The sequence below is a fragment of the Nannobrachium achirus genome, assembly GCF_963921795.1.
Source record: "Nannobrachium achirus genome assembly, chromosome: 15".
In the NCBI taxonomy this organism is placed as follows: domain Eukaryota; kingdom Metazoa; phylum Chordata; class Actinopteri; order Myctophiformes; family Myctophidae; genus Nannobrachium; species Nannobrachium achirus.
Genome location: NC_137822.1, coordinates 18640385 through 18656251, shown reverse-complemented (window position 1 = coordinate 18656251; position 15867 = coordinate 18640385). Strand labels below are relative to the sequence as shown.

General features: G+C 42.7%; 2 protein-coding genes across 2 annotated transcripts; one reads left to right on the top strand and one right to left on the bottom strand.

Annotated features, from left to right (window-relative positions):
• Positions 1-953: 953 nt before the first annotated feature.
• Positions 954-14109, bottom strand: LOC308299666 (glycerol-3-phosphate acyltransferase 4-like; the record flags this gene model as incomplete). The annotated part of the gene is made up of 12 exons (XM_080743457.1): positions 954-1104; positions 1499-1578; positions 2169-2297; positions 2466-2551; positions 2726-2781; positions 2925-3040; positions 3859-3952; positions 9826-9915; positions 10603-10677; positions 11972-12275; positions 12762-12831; positions 13933-14109. The coding sequence occupies 12 exons, from the start codon at positions 14107-14109 to the stop codon at positions 954-956; spliced, it is 1428 nt and encodes a 475-aa protein (XP_080599583.1).
• LOC308298833 (sarcoplasmic/endoplasmic reticulum calcium ATPase 2-like) lies at positions 5206-8340 on the top strand (the record flags this gene model as incomplete). Its single annotated transcript, XM_080742516.1, has 1 exon — positions 5206-8340. One exon carries the CDS (start codon positions 5206-5208, stop codon positions 8338-8340), a length of 3135 nt encoding a protein of 1044 aa, XP_080598642.1.
• Positions 14110-15867: the final 1758 nt, after the last annotated feature.

Here is a 15867-nt window from a genome sequence, read left to right as displayed (position 1 = left end):
TATTTTCCCCAGGGGTTATATAATGGCAGCTGATCTATCAACTAATCAAAAGCTTGTACTCAGACTGTGTGAGCAACCTTGCTAAGCAATTTGCCATGTGAAACATAGCCGCCAAACACTTTTTTGTTTTGTTTAGTTCATGGCTGAAGAAAGAGACACTGGAGTTTATCCAGGTGCAAAGGAACCAAAACAAAGAGCAGAAAACACAAGCCTTCACAGTTCACAGACCGCATGGCTGTCTGTGAACCTTTCGGGAAATCCCTGCAGGATTTATCCATTATTCACCAGGGGAGTTCCATGTTAAGTTAATATTAACTCATGAATAAGGTTATGGGTATGGGATAAATACCCATAAATTATTAACCAACATTATGTTGTTGCCCTCACATCCAACCTTTGGCAGGTTTGCATCAACCATGTTGATACACTTGGGCAACAAATGATAATATATATATGTATTCAAACAAATTTGCACTTGTACTATCAAATAAAAAGTTTGGGCAGACTTGAGCCCTGTCTGTGAATGAACAGAAATGTGCATGTAAGTAAAATGTAACATAAACAATACAAATATATATTTTGTTTAGCCTCAGTATATGTTTCTCTCTGCATAAATGACCTTCCAGTGATTGTATCCAATCTCCCATATTTACAATAACCACAAACAATGTGTGTATGGATGACTAAATAATTTGAAGTAATAATAATTTGAAGTATCAAAACTGATGACATTCATTCATGTGTGCACGGTGCTGCATGGCTTAAACAGTATTTCGTTCTGAGCCTGTAAAACATTGCATCATTTCATTCAGTGCATAGTAAAAAAACATGTAAGCACAATTTCTGAACCCAGTAATCTATTTAAATGACCAAGGACTCATACAGTATATGTAAGAATATGTTGAGTAGTCACCACATTTTGTATTTATTGTGTTCTCATTGGGTCTCTCCCTTTACTGAATCTGAGCAGCTTTCACCTCCTTATCTTCTCCAACCTTGTCTTCACTGTGGCCCTCCTGTTCACCTACTAGAACCTTGCTGTACAGCTTCTGCTGCTCTTCCTTGAAAGTATCTTTCACCTTAGCACGTTTCAACCCTCCATCCCTGAAATCATAAGGGTGAAAAATAATTATGGATGTGATTAACAGTTTTGCCATTGCCCTTAGCCTGGCCAATCTCAGGCGACTGTGAGGGTCATCATCTGTATTTCTGTTATTGATATTATAGTACATATGGGGGTAAAGGTATACACCCCCTGATTTATCTATATATTTAAACATTATGTAAACTTATAATGGAAAATGTATACATTTTGGGAAAATTACTGATCCCACAGTAATGTACCGTAGCTTAAAACACATCTCCTGCTAAAACATCTCTAATGTTTCACCCTAGCCGAGCAGATCTATATATTTACCTACTGTTAATGTGGGAAATGTACAGCAGATTTATCTTCCTTTTCTACATTTACTTTGGCACTGTACAGAGAAGGACTCACCAGAGGAGGTCCACTAATCCTCCCTGTTCAGCAATGGCTGCCTTCACTCTGTTGGCAAACTGCACTGCATCCTCTCCTTCCTGTACAGGGAAGCAAAAAATGGTTGAAGAAATTGAAGACAAAGCTCTATCCCAGGGTTCCCCAATAGGCGGCCCGCGGGCCATTTGCGGCCCGCGGGGGGCTACTGTCAGGCCCCCACCAACCCCAGTAATAATGGTGGTATAAGAGCAGCAACAACACTAGTATATCGTCATTGTCAGGTGGAAACCTTGTATCTCCAAATTTGTACGTTCTTTCGCAAAGTAAAGCCCTGCTTCATCATTCAAGGCCGTCTCACCAAAGTAGTGAAAACAGCAGATCTACAAGCACATTTGTAGATCGGCTGTTTTCACTAGTTTAAATCATTTTTAAAATGATAAATGCAAAACGAACGGTTTTGGACATACAAGATTTTCACCAGACAACGACGATATCTGAACTGTCGCTGGAGTAGCAGGAACGCCACCGTCGCCCCCTGCAATGTTGTGGCCCTTGGCTTGGTACCCTAGACATAATTCGGCCCTTGGGGAAAACTAATTGGGGAACCCTGCTCTATCCTATCTGTGAGCAGTCTCATTCAGCAGCTATGCTTAACATTACCAAAAGCTGTGTATCTGTAGTGGGGTTTCACCTTTCTGTTCATGGGTGGTAGGTACCACACACTGCAGACAATGGCCCAGCTACTCATCATCCTCAACAGGTAGTTCACCATTCCAAACTTACTGCTGTTCCAGAATGCATCCCCAAACCGTGGGTCATACTGCGAGATTGAAACAACATCAAACCAACAGAACCATACATAGGAAACCTTTGCACACCTGACAAAGGTTGAAACAGTGGGGCACTAAGCTTTGAAAGTTTGCAAGCTACGATAGTGTGCCAAAGGCCCAAAGGGCCAAAAGGCCAAAATGGTAATTCCAAGTCGTACCTTTATTGCCACAGGGTAGACAGTGCAGCCAATTTCAAAGCTCCCTTTTTTGAACATCATTACGGATGTGTTATTGATGCAAGTACCTATTGACAAATACAGTGTTACCCAATTAACAACAAACAAACAACCATCCATCTCTATTGGCTCTCAAACCAGAGTGTGAGTTTATGAAAATATTTTCACTTGATAGGTCTATTATGAAACACATGACATGGAACATACTTTGATGTCATGTGTTTCTACTATTCTTTACTAACCCTCAGGGAAGATGAGGATAGGCTTTTTTGTTGTGTCAGCTACATGATCACTAAGTCTAAAATGAAAAAGAAAGTCCAGAATTAAATAAAGAATGGCTACTGTACTGTATGCTTTCACATGTAATGATATGGCCAAGTCCAAATATAGTGATAGACTGGAACAAAGAAAGCAGCTGAAATGGCAAAGATGCCATGTTACCTTTTTGCCACAAGGTGTCTATCTTTGACTTCAGATCTTTCAAACCAGATGTGGGGAGAGGATTTGACCATGGCTCTCTGTACCATGCCCATCAGCCCTCCATGAATTTGACCAACCTGTTAGAAAGGGAAATTCACCCCAATGACAGTTTAAGAAACAACATGTCTCAATTTATAATTACAATCTATGTGTATGGTGTTAGGTTGCTAATATGGGAACATAAGTATTGGAATAGGTTCTATAGCATTAGTCAACCGTCCATGGGGAAAGTGCTTAGGGAATTGAAGTGTGAAGAGTGGCAAGTGTATGTCTTACAATGTTAAGTTAACTGTTTATAACGGTTATATAAACAACACACCTGGTGTCTATTTAAAGAGGTGGTGTCTATTTAAAGAGGTGGTGCCATAGTTTTGTACTTTTTTTTGTATGTGTCTATGAAGTTAACATTACTAGTTTAATAGACCACTGGGTGGGGTTATAATGTGCAAATTTAACCCTAACCCCAACTGAGATATGACATCATATAATCAATCCCTCCCCCTTTACCATACATACATCCAACACTGTGGGTGTGGCTAACCTCAGCTGGTTCACCACCCGCCTGACAACTAGGCATATTAGGCCTGATTTACACTGCAGCCAAATCCAGCCTGAATCAGATCTGTGTCACATCCAGATGAGAATCTGATTTAAATGGTCACATGGTCATATGAAACCATCAGATTCCAATCTGGATGTGATACAGATCTGATTCAGGCTGGATTTAATCTTTCATGTTCCATTCCAATCAAAGTGAAACAGCCCATCACTTACTAACCCCCATAGCCACATAAAGAAGACCAGTTGACAGCAATACAAACACACTCAATGTGACACATGCACCTACGTGAAGTCTGGGTTTCCGAGGCTATGCACATATTGACTCCATACATACCATAGAGTAGCAGGCGTCATTGGCCAATATGATAACATCAATGGGAGTTGTATGATTGGCCACACAGATGCCTCCATTCTTTGGTTTGTTTTCTCTGGGAACAGAACAGCAGGCTCATAAAGACACATACTGTACATATTACATATTTCCCCCTTGTGAATATAAACCCCAATTAATGCAATCATACTGAATGTACCAAAATCACAGCCATCAAAAATGGCTAACCGTTGATTGTTTAAACAATTTTAAGATACTTATTTCATAATCATTGCATTTGTAACTACTGGAAAGTCTATTACATATGACTCTGGGAACAGTTTCAGCCCAATTCGACCACCATTGACTTCATTATACTGCATAAAGTGAAATAATGTTTAATTTTTTACTTTAATTATAAACACGGATAGGTCCAGCAGTTTCCAGATTATCGCTAGACCAGTCTTGGGCCGGTCTTGGCCAAGATGCCAGGGCAAAATGTTGGTAATAGCTTATAAATGGTAAGACAGAATTCATTTCCCATGGGAATTCACTGGGAAACAGCTTTTTTTTTTTTTTTATCTCTAAAAGTATAAAAATTTGTAACAGGAAAAATACAAGCACCCATAACTGTGTAAAGCTGAACAAGTTGAAGTTTGAACCAAATTTGTAGCTCAACAAATTTGGAACTAGTAGGGTACCAAAAACGTGTGCATTCATGGCCATGTATGGCCTACTTGTGCAGTGCGCCAACAGGTCTTGGTGACCTCACATCTCGAGTGATGGTTATTTATATCAGGTCACACTTGTTGGTGGTGTCTTCACCGAGAACGCTGCTCCCTCATTGGCTAAAGGCCATGCCTTTGTACTGTCGGCAGACAGCCGGAAACAGACGGACAGAAACAGACAGCACTGAAAGTAGTACTGGCACACACACTTACTCAACTCTGTTGGTAATGAGATGTCATGTCATAATGATGATGTCAGTCTTACCCTAATATGGAGGACAAGTCACAGCCTGTAACTTAAAAGACATGTTGTCTTAAATAAGATTCATTAAGACACTGCGCCCCTGGAGATAAAGTGTTCTGGAGAACAGTACATATTATATGTGTGGTGATATCAGTTATTCATCTCAGGTTTGCGGTGAAGCACAAGCCATTTCAGAACACGGCTGGTGAATCTTGAGCAGGGGATTATCCAACTGCCGTAACCCAACTAGCTTGGTAGCTAATAGCCTTCAAGCTGCAACATTGCCTTCCCTCTCTTGTCAGTTCCGTATCTTCATCTCAAAGAAGAACCGAAAGAGCAAAAGGCTCCGTTACAAGTAGAATAGAGAGAGAAAGTGGTGTCATCATGTGGCCATTCGCCATGTTCAACGCACACACAAAGACGGTAGCCGAAGTTTATGGCTTTTTTAACACGAATGAAAGCACTGGACTGAGGTTTGACCAAGTAATAAAGCAACGAGAGAAATACGGACTCAATGAATTACCAGCTGAGAAGGGCAAATCTCTCTGGGAACTGATGATTGAACAGTTTGAAGATTTACTCGTGAGGATCCTTCTTCTTGCCGCTTGCATATCTTTTGTGCTGGCCTGGTTCGAAGAAGGAGGGACCATCACAGCATTTGTAGAGCCTTTTGTTATCCTACTGATTCTCATAGCGAATGCCTTGGTGGGGGTTTGGCAGGAGAGAAATGCAGAGAATGCTATTGAAGCACTCAAGGAGTTTGAGCCAGAGATGGGGAAGGTGTACCGCCAGGACAGAAATAGTGTCCAAAGGATCAAAGCAAGGGAGATTGTGCCTGGGGACATTGTGGAGGTGGCTGTTGGTGATAAAGTGCCAGCAGACATCCGGCTTACATCTATAAAGTCTACGACTCTGAGGGTTGACCAATCAATCCTTACAGGAGAGTCTGTGTCTGTGATCAAGCACACAGACCCCGTACCAGATCCCAGAGCCGTCAACCAGGACAAGAAGAACATGCTCTTCTCTGGCACCAACGTGGCAGCAGGCAAAGCTGTAGGTGTTGTGGTGGCCACAGGGGTCAACACAGAGATAGGAAAGATCCGTGAAGAGATTGCATCTACAGAACAAGAGCGCACACCCCTGCAGCAGACACTGGATGAGTTTGGAAAGCAGCTTTCTATGGTTATTACACTGATCTGCATTGCTGTGTGGATTATCAACATCGGCCATTTCAACGATCCTGTCCATGGTGGATCTTGGATACGCGGCGCCATCTACTACTTCAAGATTGCTGTGGCTCTGGCTGTGGCTGCCATCCCGGAGGGTCTTCCTGCTGTCATCACCACCTGCCTTGCTTTGGGAACACGCCGCATGGCCAAGAAGCATGCCGTCGTCCGCAGCTTGCCCTCTGTGGAGACCCTGGGCTGCACCACTGTCATCTGCTCTGACAAGACTGGCACACTGACCACCAATCAGATGTCTGTCTCTAGGATGTTCATAGTTCACCAGGTTACAGGTGATAGCTGCTCTCTAAAAGAATTCACTGTAACTGGCTCTACATATGCTCCTGTTGGACAAGTGTTCCATGAAGGTTACCCAGTGAAGTGTTCCCAATATGAAGCCTTAGTGGAGCTGGCCTCTATCTGTGCTCTCTGTAATGACTCCTCACTGGACTACAATGAGACCAAAGGTGTGTATGAGAAGGTTGGTGAGGCCACAGAGACAGCACTCACCTGTCTGGTAGAGAAGATGAACGTCTTTGACACTGATGTTAAATACCTGTCCAAGATAGTGAGGGCCAATGCCTGTAACTCTGTAATCAAGCAGCAGATGAAAAAGGATTTTACTCTGGAATTCTCCAGAGATAGGAAGTCCATGTCTGTGTACTGTACACGAAACAAGGATCACTCCTCCATTTGCAAGATGTTTGTCAAGGGTGCCCCAGAGGGAGTTATTGACAGGTGCACTCACATCCGTGTGGGTGGGAACACGGTACCAATGACCCCTGGCATTAAGGAGAAAGTGATATTAATGATCAGGGAGTATGCAACAGGCAGGGACAATTTACGCTGCCTGGCCCTGGCCACGAGGGACAAACCCATGAGCAAAGAGGACATGGTGTTGGAGGACTCTGCCCGCTTCATTGAATATGAAACTGATCTGACCTTTGTTGGCTGTGTGGGCATGCTAGATCCTCCTAGGGCTGAAGTGGCAGCCTCCATCAAACTGTGTCGGCTGGCAGGCATCAGAGTGATCATGATCACTGGAGACAACAAGGGTACGGCTGTGGGGATATGCAGACAAACTGGCATCTTTGGGGAAGATGATGATGTCTCGAGCATGGCCTTTACTGGCCGTGAGTTTGATGACCTGTCGCCCGCTGCACAGAGAGAAGCTGTGGTTAAAGCCTGTTGCTTTGCCCGTGTTGAGCCCTCTCATAAGTCAAAGATTGTGGAGTTCCTACAGTCCTATGGTGAAATAACTGCTATGACTGGGGACGGAGTTAATGATGCCCCTGCCTTGAAGAAAGCGGAGATAGGCATTGCCATGGGTTCAGGCACTGCTGTTGCCAAGTCTGCCTCTGAGATGGTGCTGGCAGATGATAATTTTGCCACCATCGTAGCTGCTGTGGAGGAAGGACGAGCCATCTACAACAACATGAAACAGTTCATCCGATACCTCATCTCCTCAAATATAGGAGAGGTTGTTTGTATCTTCCTGACTGCAGCACTGGGTTTCCCTGAGGCATTGATCCCAGTTCAGCTGCTGTGGGTCAACCTGGTAACTGATGGTCTACCTGCCACAGCTCTGGGCTTCAACCCCCCAGATCTGGACATCATGAAGAAGCCACCACGCAATGCCCGTGAGCCTCTCATCTCTGGATGGCTCTTTTTCAGATATATGGTAATTGGATGCTATGTGGGTGCCGCTACTGTTGGTGCTGCTGCCTGGTGGTTTGTTGCTGCTGAGGATGGTCCCAAAATCACCTTTTACCAACTGAGCCACTTCCTGCAGTGTGGCCCAGAGAATCCAGTCTTTGAGGGTCTGGACTGTGCTCTGTTTCAGTCTCCCTATCCAATGACCATAGCCCTGTCTGTCCTGGTTACCATTGAGATGTGTAATGCTCTCAACAGTGTGTCAGAGAACCAGTCGCTGCTGCGAATGCCTCCCTGGAAGAACGTGTGGCTGCTGGGAGCCATCTGTCTCTCAATGTCCCTTCACTTCCTCATCCTCTATGTGGAGCCTCTGTCTATCATCTTCCATATCACACCTCTGAACCTGACCCAGTGGCTGATGGTGTTGAAGATCTCGCTGCCTGTAATTCTTCTGGATGAGATGCTGAAGTTTGTTGCCAGGAACTACGTGGAGCCTGGTAAAGAGCTGGAGAAGCCTGCCAGCAACAAAAACAAAAGCTGGTCCTTGTCTGCATACGTGGAGGGAATCTCCTGGCCCTTTGTGGCCATTTCTCTCCCCTTGGTTCTCTGGCTCTACAGCAGAGACACCAACATGGCCGACTTGTTCTGGTCTTCCTGACAGACTTAAGTACATATCTTTTACTCCCCCCCTTTCTATGCAGGCTGCCTTCATATGTGTGTGTGTGTGTGTGTGTGTGTGTGTGTGTGTGTGTGTGCGTGTGCGTGTGCGTGTGCGCGTGTGTGTGTGTAGAGGTAGTGTGCCTGCCAATTGTGTGCACAAGAAGGAGCATGTTGTAACATTGTATTTATTATTGTGTCTGTGAGGCTTTACATGCAAGTGCTTGAACTAAAAACATACTGTGTTAGGCTTTGTTTTTGTTATTGTCGATATTATAAAAAAAAAATATATATATATATATATATATATATATGTATTTTATTCACAATACAAACTGCAGATTCTGAACTTGGAAAGATTTCCTTTTCATACAAACACACAAGATTAGGTAAAAGCAGTCCATTGAACTTACAGAACGTACAGAGGAAACACTGTTTCATGCAACTTTTTTTTTTAAGGTCCCAACCAGACAGAAGGCAAGACGGTCAATTAGGTTTTTGGCCATGTGTTTGTAAGCGGTAAATCTTGCAATGGGCCTGAATTAAAACCTGATGATCCGAACCGAGCCTGTTGAAGCCTGCCTGAGCATGACCATAACCGGATAAAAATGAATAAAAGCTAATCATTTTGGTTATTGCCATAAAAGGCTGCAATCATAGCACGACATTACGTGCGACTGGACGAGATAAGAGTCTGTCGCATAAGTCTTATGGTTGCATGTTGTACTTAAATCATCTTCATGCCAGACACTGGCGAGTTTATTTGTGACAGCAACTACATCGATAACTGTGGGCAGTAGCACTGCACACACACATCTTCTGTTCTTCTCACCATGCACTGCTTAGTGCAAGCACTGTTCACTCAGTGCTTGCACTTATTATCAGGCCCAAAAAATATATTTAAAAAAATTGTGTTGAAAAAACTTAGAGTGACGTCACCAACTGGGTGATGATGATGATGATGATGTCATCATCACCATCAACAGCCAATGAGGGACTAGTCATGTGATGTCATGGGAACCACTCTAACAGAATCCCTTTATGCCCATATATGGAGATCTCTGATGTCATCAATATTAAGCCCACATCTAACAGGACTTCATATGGGAGTGCCCATATATGGAGGAAGACAGCCCATATCTGTGGCTGGTTCAGACAGGGTTTCCATGTATGGGCATAAAAGGGATTGTATGTATGATGTCAGATGTGATAGACGTCATTGGATTTTCACACAACGAATAACTGAGTAAGCATGTTTGGGGTCTCACAGCATATCTCCATATACAGTACATGGATCTCCATATATGGGTACCAGGAGTCTCCTTATATGGGTAACTGCCTAACTGGTCCGATATACATCACTGGCCAGACGGCCAAGACATGGCACGACTTCGCCCTTTAGGGCGAGGTCGCCCTGAGGCGTCTTACTAGTGGTACAGTAGGTGACGATGATGGCTGTGAGTGCTCTGACTCTGATGTGCCGTACCTGTTGTGATAGGTGATGATGGCTGAGAGTGATCTAACACAGATGCGGTAACACATGAGATGCACCTTCTCACTTAGGTGTGTCCTTAACCTGTTGATATAGAAAGCACCAACAATTAGCTTTTTGTGCTGTAATAATGGTCACACAACTAATTATTAGTGTGGTTGCCCAACAGGGCAACACATTATAGTCCTAGGGAAACTTTATAGACTTCTAGGGTAACATTTCAGCTGCCATTGGAAATGGCAGGGATAGGGAATCAATAGGGAATCAATGTGAGTGGGAATCAGTAGGGAATCAATTGGTCGAGCTTCACATGACAGTTAGCTTACTGTAGAATATAGTCAGCAAGTGTCAGCAACCACACTCGCAATTTCAAGTTGCATCTTTCTAGTCCTAAAGTCATTCTACCACAACCTTATCACATCAGCAAAAATAAAATTAGTATATGAGGGACAGCGAATGCATTTTCCGGCAGCGGCACGTGCCCCAGTTCCATTGCCGCACATTGACGGTCTGTCCGGCTGTGCCACGGTATAGGAATCAATTGCCGCAGCATAGGAATCATTGCCGCGGCTGTTGTCGGCAAGTCCGGCGACGCCGTGGCACGCCGCGGCAGACGCCGGTGCCGGGAAGTGTATTCGCTCCTTCTGATATGCTTTGGCTATTGTTGAATTTCTGATCAGCTTAATGTGTTAAATCACGTAAAGTGTCTACTTGTCTTCTGTTTCATAATTGTAATCATAACAACTGACTGTTATTTTAATGGAAACTTACTCGCCGCTGGGTAAAAAGCCCACCACCGTAGTCAGGATTAGAAGCAGAACAATCCCAGTGACAGCCAGAGTAATTCTGCAGAAGACAGAATGTGTCTCAGCTTGAAATCTTCCACGCACAGTTCAAAAGTACTTTGCTATTCTACCAAAAAGAGCTTCACATGTCCAAATAATATCAATCTGGCTGGAAACTCAGGCAGTGATTGCTGCAGCATCTAAAACTGGGTTCAACCACATGAACCCTGGTGTCCCCCCCTGTGGGATTGGTGTAGACTAGAGGGAAAAAGAAAGGTCTATTATAGACCCCTGTGGGATTCCAGTCAACAAAGTCTGCACTATAAGGTTTTAAGTTATTCAATACACACACTTGCACAGAGATCTGATCATCTGATCACAGATACAGACTATGTACTGTACTCCTAATACACTGAATTTTCTTCGCATCTGGATTTTGAATAAGGTTGAGTGGTTAACAGCCTTGGTTTATTGTGTATTTACTGTACACCCTATGATGATATTCCCTCCCCCTCCTCGATTCTGCTGCAGTGGTGTAAAGTAACTAAGTATGTTTACTTAAGTACTGTACAATTTTGAGATATTTTACAATTTCCAATACTTTTACTTCTACTCCACTACATCTCAGATTCCAAATATTGTACTTTTACTCCACTATATGAAAACTTTAGTTACTAGTTACTTTGTAGATATTATCACAAAACATACACTAACCACTTCAGTCCTATATACAGTACATTTCGACCATTTGAAAATAGCCAATCTTCAAGCTCACAATGCGTCGCGATGTGACGCATTGTGAGCTTGTAGATTGCTATTTTCAAACGATTTTTACACATTTGAAAACTTGAAATAGGACATTCCGCAATGAGTACTTTCACTTTTGGTACTTTAAGAACATTTTGACGCTAATACCTTTGTACTTTTACTCAAAGTAAAATGTTGAATTCTGTACTTCTGTTCTGTACTATATTGCAGCATTGATACTTTTACTCAAGTAAAACATTTGGAGTGCTTTTTTTCCCATCACTGTTCCGCTGACAGTCTTGTATCTAATGCAGTGCTGAGCATCAGGGACATGCAGAGAATGTTAGAGAGGCAGGGGCTGAAATTTCTAAAAGGGCCTTTTGGTGAAAATATCGAAAATAGCACTTGATATTTTCGGTACTTGAACTAACTTTTGAATGCTGCTTTCAGGTATGGCATGGAAAGAGGCCATTTGCATTTCTTTCACCATAGTAAAAACTGCATTCATGGTGGTCTTGAGAGGGCACTTTTGATAAAAGGGCAGGGTCTCAAGCCCCCTTTGACGACTATGTGTGCATGTACGTGCCTGCTGAGCAGTGTGCTCTGACCTCAGCGGCAGCAGGAAGCCGTAGCGGATGAGGACGCCCAGGCCCCAGAGGACGCTGAGCCTCAAGCTGATGTGGCGGAAGTTGCAGTCACTGCGCGTCAGCAGGTTCCAGCTCTCCAGTTCCTGGGCAGAAAAGCGCTTTGTAACCTCGTCGTCCACGATGCTCTCCACGCCTCTCCTGCAGAAGTAAAAGATGTCCGCCATCTCAAACTCTGGCTCGGAGCCCGAGGAGGTGCCGCCAGCCGGGCTCCTCAGCTCCTGTATCTCTTGTTCCAAAGACGATGGTAGTTCTTTAGCTATGATACCTGACACGTAGGGCAAGATGGGGGTAAAGCACAGAAGATTACGTTTATTTATATGTTTATTTGGGAGGGACAGCACGTAATTTAAAATGAACACAACGCAAACAATGCTGTGTAAAATACACTAGATTTAGCGAGAATGCTACTTTCCGTCTGTAGGCCCCAAACAGAAAACACCCAAACAGAAAACAGGCAACAATACAAAAAGAGAATATGTAAACATTACTAAGGGGGTACAACAAGAGAGAAAAAACAACAATAAAAGGCCAAGTAATTACCTATAAAAAGAAATACATAACAAAATGAAAGACACTCAAGATAAGAAAGTGAATTAAACCTACATATTTAGTCTATTTAAAAATGATCACATGTTTGATTGTCCATGATCCATCCCTTTTGTGGACCTTAAAAGAAGAAAAGGATGGACACGCTCTTAATTCTCAACACACACGCACGCATACACACACACACATACAAGTGGTAATTTACCATAACTATAAGGTTTATAGAGCTGTCGATTCTGCTCCTTTGCTCCCCTCTCCATCCGTACTGTTGCCCACTAAATGAATAAAGATAAGGTTTATATGTACAGTAAGTAGTATAAGTATGCACTGTATCTGTGTTTCAGCATGGGAGCTGTGGTGACTGATAATTGAAATTAGGTCGATTATGGTCCAAACAAACAGACAGCTGTAGAGTCAAACTAACCAGTGATATTAGCTGAATGCCTCTGCAGTTATACTAGGTCAAACGTGCAAAGAGGATACGCCGTAGAATCCTCAGTCTTTTACATCAGAGAGTGCACAAATATAGATAATTTGGGACCATAAGGGTCCAATGGTCCTTTTGTGTCCATTTGTAAACTTTCTTGAGATACACATAAATACATTTACACTGATGATATTATGTTTGTATGAACTGTATCAATACTGTAGCATCATCTCTGAGGGAAAGTTGGAGAACAAGTGTTTCCTCCACAATTCCTGGAATTTATGGAAAATCACACCCAGTGTGAAGTGAGTGGTGCCTTTGGTAGCCACTTGTTATTGTTGTAGTGCACAGTGTGAATGGCCCTTTAGGCTGCTCAACACTAGTGCCACTCGAGGGTAGGTCACCCAACGGTATTGCAGGCCATGCTGAAAACATGAAGACATAGAGACATACCCACACACTCGGTCAAGCATTGGATCGCTGAGGCATGGCTCAAAAATGGAACACACCTTTCAGACACAATGCCTGCCTTGATGCATCATACATACTGTATGTTGCATATGGTCACTGTCGGGCAGAAACCTTGTATAAATCCCTGCTTCATCGTACAAGACTGTCACACAAGACCAGTGAAAATAGCCGATCTACAAGCACACAACGCCTCGCAGTACAAGGCGGTGTGTGCTTGGACATACAAGGTTTCCACCCGACAACAGCGATATGCAATCAACCCTATTTTGAGCTGCTTGTAGCTCTTGACTTTGTGAGCTACTTCACTGTAGACAGTGAATCACCCCTAATCAATACTCACAGAAAGTCTGTGTATCTGGCACTGATTTTCTGAATCAGAGTATCTTGGATCTAAAATATCCGGATTTATTTCAGTTGTACCCTCCTATTGACAGTAATGCAATGCCTTGCAGAGCATAATAAATTATAAAGAGCTCACCTCAAACACCTTGAGAAGTGTCTTCATGTAGAGTCTGCGGACACCAAAAGACACTCCAAGAATGGCTGGTACAATGATGAATACCAGCAGAAGAGTGAACAGTCTGAACACCACAGTGATGGAGATGCCAAGATATATGCATAGTTGGTTGTCAACAGGAAACACAAACCAATTCATGCTGACAGCAGTTGAACCACTGGAGAATGGAGAGGACTGGGTGACACTATACAGATATCTTAAAGTAAGCCAGTCCAAATCCAATGCTTCAGAGCAGCTCCTCCTCTGCCCTTAGCAGAGGTTCTGTCTGTGCTGCATGAAACATTTACGTCACTGGAGCATCAAGTTTAACATATAGGTGTGTGTGTCCTCTTGAAACATTTACTTCACTGGAGAATCAAGTTTAACTCAGGTCTGTGTCTGCAGAGGACAAAGCAAAACGTCAAAACAGCACGGCCACAACATAGAAAACACGACTCCAAAGTAGAGAGGCCAACCAACAATTCTGTTTGATTTGGACATTTCTTATAGCCACTGATCAAAATGAAGACTCATTACTGTCAAATGTACTACTGGTTGTAGAAGAGCTGTTAAAATGTCAGTCTCTTTTTTTTTCTCCCCTTTTCTTTTTTCTTCTTTTTCTTTTTTATCTCAATTATAACAAAACAATGAACATGGACAATTATTTCCCACAATTAATATTAGCCTAACAGTATTCTGTATGCCATTTCTAAAGACATTTAGCACTTGTGTGCCACTGTTATTCAATGACATGGTAATAAGCTATATTTATAGTGTAATTACTTAATTAGTAACAATACTGTATAATATAAAAATGCTTTAGTCTAGCCCATCTAATAATGACTTAGGCTAGTAGTAGTTTAGGCGGACAGCTATTTCTGAATAAGCCAGAAATGCAGATTTGTCAACATCAACTGTGTGTAGGCCTAATGTCAATTTTGCACTCAAATGTTTTGTTAAAGTTAGCTTGCGGTGGCTGATAGAAACATTCACTGAAATTAAATGTAGTTTACTGAGAACTTTAGCTAAGCAATTACATCGGCTAAACCAACCTATAACCTCACACTGTTGAGGGTGTGTAGAATCAATTGGATGTGTGCTGTTCAAACCAGAGTTCAAACAAATTCAGGTAGGCCTACAGTAGTTGATCACGTTAATACTGTAATTTATAGCCTTATGTTTGTTGAATGTGCCAACACATTGCATTCCATATTGTGGATTTGTGTAACAAACAAAATGCCTATACTGTGTACATTTGACTGCACGTAATTGCCTACCAGAGCATCAACCTACAAGTGAGACAATATCCACAACATCCTACAACTGTTTAGCTACTCACCTGTCATCATACGATCGCAGCACCATCACCAAGAAGCAAGAACCACGCGGTTGACTTTAGATTAGTCATTTCACAGACAGACAGCCTGCTTACATTAAGTAGGCAGTAGCTACTGTTAGAATTAGCTGTGAGCTTAATCCTCTAGAAAACATGTCACTGACAGCTGCACCCTGAGAGATAACTCCAAACTTAAAACCCATTAAGACCTGGAACCACTTTAACCATTATTGTCAAAGACTTAATTGCACACATTTTCACAATTTTCCAAAAATAGCAGATCTACTAGCTCACGGCGTGGCATTCGGTGCCGTGCTGTGAGCTTGTATATCTGCTATTTTTTTTATAGTTAAAGCATAAAATGATGGTTAAAGTGGTTCTAATCTAATGTGACACAGATTTGCGTTCCAGGTCTTAATGGTTATTAAGGAGGTTGCACACACACACACACACACGCACGCACGCACGCACGCACGCACACACACACACACACACACACACACACACACACACACACACACACAGACAGACAGACAGACAGACAGACACACACAAATTAACTTTTTTTTTCACAGTGCTTC